The sequence below is a fragment of the Haematobia irritans genome, chromosome 2 (genome assembly GCF_050003625.1).
Source record: "Haematobia irritans isolate KBUSLIRL chromosome 2, ASM5000362v1, whole genome shotgun sequence".
Lineage (NCBI taxonomy): Eukaryota > Metazoa > Arthropoda > Insecta > Diptera > Muscidae > Haematobia > Haematobia irritans.
In genome coordinates, this window is record NC_134398.1 from 126,270,475 (window position 1) to 126,277,546 (window position 7,072).

The 7,072-nt window shown below is 33.2% G+C and overlaps 1 protein-coding gene across 1 annotated transcript; it reads right to left on the reverse strand.

Annotated features, from left to right (window-relative positions):
* Nucleotides 1-252: 252 nt before the first annotated feature.
* LOC142225054 (uncharacterized) lies at nt 253-1,125 on the reverse strand. Its single transcript, XM_075294830.1, has 3 exons — nt 772-1,125; nt 581-707; nt 253-518 (listed from the first exon to the last, which is right to left on the reverse strand). Exons 1-3 carry the CDS (start codon nt 1,123-1,125, stop codon nt 253-255), a joined length of 747 nt encoding a protein of 248 aa, XP_075150945.1.
* Nucleotides 1,126-7,072: the final 5,947 nt, after the last annotated feature.

Sequence of the window (7,072 nt, forward strand, 5' to 3'; positions counted from 1 at the left end):
ACTATTAATTCGTTCAGTCTCAAATTTTCATAGTTAGAATTGTGTAACGCCACCTTTATTTTTTAAAACAGCATCGATCCGCTTTGGCATAGTCCTGACTAGTTTCTGACAGTCTTCTGGGGTTATCGAGTCCCAAATTTCCTGAATTTTTGACTTTAACCCTATAATAGTCTTTTGTGGATCATTTCGAAGTTTTCTTTTCATAATAGCCCACACATTTTCTATCGGGTTAAGGTCTGGACTGGAAGAAGGCTAGTCCAGGACCTCGATTCCATTTTCTTCCAGCCACTTTTTCGTTTTTTTGGCAGTATGGGAAGAAGCTCCATCTTGTTGGAATATGTATTCCCAGCATTCTGCTAATTTCGATACCGACGGAATCAGATTTTCCTCCAAGATTCTGATGTATTTTTCTGCATTTACGATCCCATCTATGAAATGGAGCTGAACTACACCTTTTGATGACATACATCCCCATACCATAACGCTAGCTGGAAACTTGACGGTACGTTTTAAACAGTCTTTGTGGTATGCCTCGTTTTTTTTTACGTATTACCCTTTTTCTTGCATCACCAACACATACATCGAACTTGGATTCGTCGCTGAAGATAATACTGTCCCATTGCCGTTGTACCCAAGGGCGTCTCTCTTTCGACCATAACAGACGTTTTTTTCATTTGGGCCGCTGTAAGCAATGGCTTTTGCTTGGCCTAAATAATTAAATATATGAATTATCAAGTTGATTTCGATATAACGGGTTAATCTTTAACTTACTTTATAGAAATTATAACCTATGCTTTTCAGTTGCAATTGGGTCCACTCACGTTTTACGGGCTTTCCAATTGCTTCAGACCACTTTAAGGCTATATCGCGAATAGTGCTACGACGATTTTGTTTAATAATATTTGCCAAAGCTCTTTTATCCCGAAGACTTATTTTGGAAGTCCGACCTCTGTTGGAAACATTATTGCCAAAATTTCCGCATACTTTGTATTTGCTAACAATACTTTGTATTGTTGACCTTGGAATTCTAAGATCGGTAGAAATTTGTCCATACGTCTTTCCCGATTTGAACTTATCAATGATTAAAATTCGAATTTCCTCGCAAAGAGGTTTACCACGTATCATTGTTAGAAATGATGCAAATTACAATAAAATGAAGAAAAAAAATTATTTTTTTTTACTTCTTTGCATTCCTATTCTCTTGTTGTAACGGTACATTTGCAATTTTTGTTTACATTTTGATCTATTCATTTAGACTGAGCGCAATTTATACACTGAACGAATTAATAGTGGTCAAATAATTTTTAATAAATAATAAAGGCTTTTTTGTTTATCTAATTTTTTTAACATTTTCATACAGTATTTAGGATTTTTATAAAATGAATGTATAGCAAATAAAACGACCTTTCAGAAAAGTACAAACTTGTTGGTGTAATTAACATAATTAAATATTAATTCAGGCGTTTGTGGCTAAAAAGTGAAAAAATAGCTGGTGTACGAATTAAATGTGGTTAGGGCTCGTATCTCCTTAAATATGCGTCCTAGAGCGAAAAGAAGGTTAACTATGCGTCCTAGAGCGAAAAGGACTTTAATTCGTGACCACCCCCAAAAAATCAAAATTTTGATGAAAATCCTCAAAAAATCAAATTTTTCGCATGAAAAACTTAAATTGGCCATATCTCCTTAAATATGCGCCCTAGAGCGAAAAGAAGGTTAATTCGTGACCACCCCCCAAAAATCAAAATTTTGATGAAAATCCTCGAGAAATAAAATTTTTCATATGAAAAACTTAAATTGGCCATATCTCCTTAACTATGCGTCCTAGAGCGAAAAGAAGGTTAATTCGTGACCACCCCCCAAAAATCAAAATTTTGATGAAAATCCTCGAAAAATCACATTTTTCATATGAAAAACTTAAATTGGCCATATCTCCTTAAATATGCGTCCTAGAGCGAAAAGGACTTTAATTCGTGACCACCCCCCAAAAATCAAAATTTTGATGAAAATCCTCGAAAAATCTAATTTTTCATATGAAAAACTTAAATTGGTCATATCTCCTTAAATATGCGTCCTAGAGCGAAAAGAAGGTTAATTCGTGACCACCCCCCAAAAATCAATATTTTGATGAAAATCCTCGAGAAATCAAATTTTTCGTATGAAAAACTTAAATTGGCCATATCTCCTTAAATATGCGTCCTAGAGCGAAAAGAAGGTTAATTCGTGACCACCCCCCAAAAATCAAAATTTTGATGAAAATCCTCGAAAAATCAAATTTTTCATATGAAAAACTTAAATTGGCCATATCTCCTTAAATATGCGTTGACGAAAATCCTCGAAAAATCAAATTTTTCGTATGAAAAACTTAAATTGCGTCCTAGAGCGAAAAGGACTTTAATTCGTGACCACCCCCCAAAAATCAAAATTTTGATGAAAATCCTCGAAAAATCAAATTTTTTATATGAAAAACTTAAATTGGCCATATCTCCTTAAATATGCGTCCTAGAGCGAAAAGAAGGTTAATTCGTGACCACCCCCCAAAAATCAAAATTTTGATGAAAATCCTCAAAAAATCAAATTTTTCACATGAAAAACTTCAATTGGCCATATCTCCTTAAATATGCGTCCTAGAGCGAAAAGAAGGTTAATTCATGACCACCCCCCAAAAATCAAAATTTTGATGAAAATCCTCGAGAAATAAAATTTTTCATATGAAAAACTTAAATTGGCCATATCTCCTTAACTATGCGTCCTAGAGCGAAAAGAAGGTTAATTCGTGACCACCCCCCAAAAATCAAAATTTTGATGAAAATCCTCGAAAAATCACATTTTTCATATGAAAAACTTAAATTGGCCATATCTCCTTAAATATGCGTCCTAGAGCGAAAAGGACTTTAATTCGTGACCACCCCCAAAAAGTCAAAATTTTGATGAAAATCCTCGAAAAATCAAATTTTTTATATGAAAAACTTAAATTGGCCATATCTCCTTAAATATGCGTCCTAGAGCGAAAAGAAGGTTAATTCGTGACCACCCCCAAAATTCAAAATTTTGATGAAACTCCTCGAAAAATCAAATTTTTCATATGAAAAACTTAAATTGGCCATATCTCCTTAAATATGCGTCCTAGAGCGAAAAGAAGGTTAATTCAAGACCACCCCCCAAAAATCAAAATTTTGATGAAAATCCTCGAGAAATAAAATTTTTCATATGAAAAACTTAAATTGGCCATATCTCCTTAACTATGCGTCCTAGAGCGAAAAGAAGGTTAATTCGCGACCACCCCCCAAAAATCAAAATTTTGATGAAAATCCTCGAAAAATCACATTTTTCATATGAAAAACTTAAATTGGCCATATCTCCTTAAATATGCGTCCTAGTGCGAAAAGGACTTTAATTCGTGACCACCCCCAAAAAATCAAAATTTTGATGAAAATCCTCGAAAAATCAAATTTTTCGTATGAAAACCTTAAATTGCCCATATCTCCTTAAATATGCGTCCTAGAGCGAAAAGGACTTTAATTCGTGACCACCCCCAAAAAATCAAAATTTTGATGAAAATCCTCGAAAAATCAAATTTTTTATATGAAAAACTTAAATTGGCCATATCTTCTTAAATATGCGTCCGAAAAGAAGGTTAATTCGTGACCACCCCCCAAAATTCAAAATTTTGATGAAAATCCTCGAAAAATCAAATTTTTCATATGAAAAACTTAAATTGGCCATATCTCCTTAAATATGCGTCCTAGAGCGAAAAGAAGGTTAATTCGTGACCACCCCCCAAAATTCAAAATTTTGATGAAAATCCTCGAAAAATCAAATTTTTCATATGAAAAACTTAAATTGGCCATATCTCCTTAAATATGCGTCCTAGAGCGAAAAGAAGGTTAATTCGTGACATCCCCAAAAAATCAAAATTTTTATGAAAATTCTCAAAAAATCAAATTTTTCATATGAAAAACTTAAATTGGCCATATCTCCTTAAATATGCGTCCTAGAGCGAAAAGAAGGTTAATTCGTGACCACCCCCCAAAAATCAATATTTTAATGAAAATCCTCGAGAAATCAAATTTTTCGTATGAAAAACGTAAATTGGCCATATCTCCTTAAATATGCGTCCTAGAGCGAAAAGAAGGTTAATTCGTGACCACACCCCAAAAATCAAAATTTTGGTGAAAATCCTCGAAAAAATCAATTTTTTCATATGAAAAACTTAAATTGGCCATATCTCCTTAAATATGCGTCCTAGAGCGAAAAGAAGGTTAATTCGTGACCACCCCCCAAAAATCAAAATTTTGATGAAAATCCTCGAAAAATCAAATTTTTCATATGAAAAACTTAAATTAATCATGTCTCCTTAAATATGCGTCCTAGAGCGAAAAGAAGGTTAATTCGTGACCATCGCCAAAAAATCAAAATTTTTATGAAAATTCTCAAAAAATCAAATTTTTCATATGAAAAACTTAAATTGGCCATATCTCCTTAAATATGCGTCCTAGAGCGAAAAGGACTTTAATTCGTGACCACCCCCAAAAAATCAAAATTTTGATGAAAATCCTCGAAAAATCAAATTTTTCATATGAAAAACTTAAATTGGCCATATCTCCTTAAATATGCGTCCTAGAGCGAAAAGAAGGTTAATTCGTGACCACCCCCCAAAAATCAAAATTTTGGTGAAAATCCTCGAAAAATCACATTTTTCATATGAAAAACTTAAATTGGCCACATCTCCTTAACTATGCGTCCTAGAGCGAAAAGAAGGTTAATTCGTGACCACCCCCCATCAAAATTTTGATGAAAATCCTCGAAAAATCAAATTTTTCATATGAAAAACTTAAATTGGCCATATCTCCTTAAATATGCGTCCTAGAGCGAAAAGAAGGTTAATCGTGACCACCCCCCAAAAATCAAAATTTTGATGAAAATCCTCGAAAAATCAAATTTTTCGTATGAAAAACTTAAATTGCCCATATCTCCTTAAATATGCGTCCTAGAGCGAAAAGGACTTTAATTCGTGACCACCCCCAAAAAATCAAAATTTTGATGAAAATCCTCGAAAAATCAAATTTTTTATATGAAAAACTTAAATTGGCCATATCTCCTTAAATATGCGTCCTAGAGCGAAAAGAAGGTTAATTCGTGACCACCCCCCAAAAATCAAAATTTTGATGAAAATCCTCAAAAAATCAAATTTTTCACATGAAAAACTTAAATTGGCCATATCTCCTTAAATATGCGTCCTAGAGCGAAAAGAAGGTTAATTCGTGACCACCCCCCAAAATTCAAAATTTTGATGAAAATCCTCGAGAAATAAAATTTTTCATATGAAAAACTTAAATTGGCCATATCTCCTTAAATATGCGTCCTAGAGCGAAAAGAAGGTTAATTCGTGACCACCCCCCAAAAATCAAAATTTTGATGAAAATCCTCGAGAAATAAAATTTTTCATATGAAAAACTTAAATTGGCCATATCTCCTTAACTATGCGTCCTAGAGCGAAAAGAAGGTTAATTCGTGACCACCCCCCAAAAATCAAAATTTTGATGAAAATCCTCGAGAAATAAAATTTTTCATATGAAAAACTTAAATTGGCCATATCTCCTTAAATATGCGTCCTAGTGCGAGAAGGACTTTAATTCGTGACCACCCCCAAAAAATCAAAATTTTGATGAAAATCCTCGAAAAATCAAATTTTTCGTATGAAAAACTTAAATTGCCCATATCTCCTTAAATATGCGTCCTAGAGCGAAAAGGACTTTAATTCGTGACCACCCCCAAAAAATCAAAATTTTGATGAAAATCCTCGAAAAATCAAATTTTTTATATGAAAAACTTAAATTGGCCATATCTCCTTAAATATGCGTCCTAGAGCGAAAAGAAGGTTAATTCGTGACCACCCCCCAAAAATCAAAATTTTGATGAAAATCCTCAAAAAATCAAATTTTTCACATGAAAAACTTAAATTGGCCATATCTCCTTAAATATGCGTCCTAGAGCGAAAAGAAGGTTAATTCGTGACCACCCCCCAAAATTCAAAATTTTGATGAAAATCCTCGAAAAATCAAATTTTTCATATGAAAAACTTAAATTGGCCATATCTCCTTAAATATGCGTCCTAGAGCGAAAAGGACTTTAATTCGTGACCATGAAAAACTTAAATTGGCCATATCTCCTTAAATATGCGTCCTAGAGCGAAAAGAAGGTTAATTCGTGACCACACCCCAAAAATCAAAATTTTGGTGAAAATCCTCGAAAAAATCAATTTTTTCATATGAAAAACTTAAATTGGCCATATCTCCTTAAATATGCGTCCTAGAGCGAAAAGGACTTTAATTCGTGACCACCCCCAAAAAAATCAAAATTTTGATGAAAATCCTCGAAAAGTCAAATTTTTCGTATGAAAAACTTAAATTGGCCATATCTCCTTAAATATGCGTCCTAGAGCGAAAAGAAGGTTAATTCGTGACCACCCCCCAAAAATCAAAATTTTGGTGAAAATCCTCGAAAAATCACATTTTTCATATGAAAAACTTAAATTGGCCACATCTCCTTAACTATGCGTCCTAGAGCGAAAAGAAGGTTAATTCGTGACCACCCCCCAAAAATCAAAATTTTGATGAAAATCCTCGAAAAATAAAATTTTTCGAATGAAAAACTTAAATTGCCCATATCTCCTTAAATATGCGTCCTAGAGCGAAAAGGACTTTAATTCGTGACCACCACCAAAATATCAAAATTTTGATGAAAATCCTCGAAAAATCAAATTTTTTATATGAAAAACTTAAATTGGCCATATCTCCTTAAATATGCGTCCTAGAGCGAAAAGAAGGTTAATTCGTGACCACCCCCCAAAAATCAAAATTTTGATGAAAATCCTCAAAAAATCAAATTTTTCACATGAAAAACTTAAATTGGCCATATCTCCTTAAATATGCGTCCTAGAGCGAAAAGAAGGTTAATTCGTGACCACCCCCCAAAAATCAAAATTTTGATGAAAATCCTCGAGAAATAAAATTTTTCATATGAAAAACTTAAATTGGCCATATCTCCTTAACTATGCGTCCTAGAGCGAAAA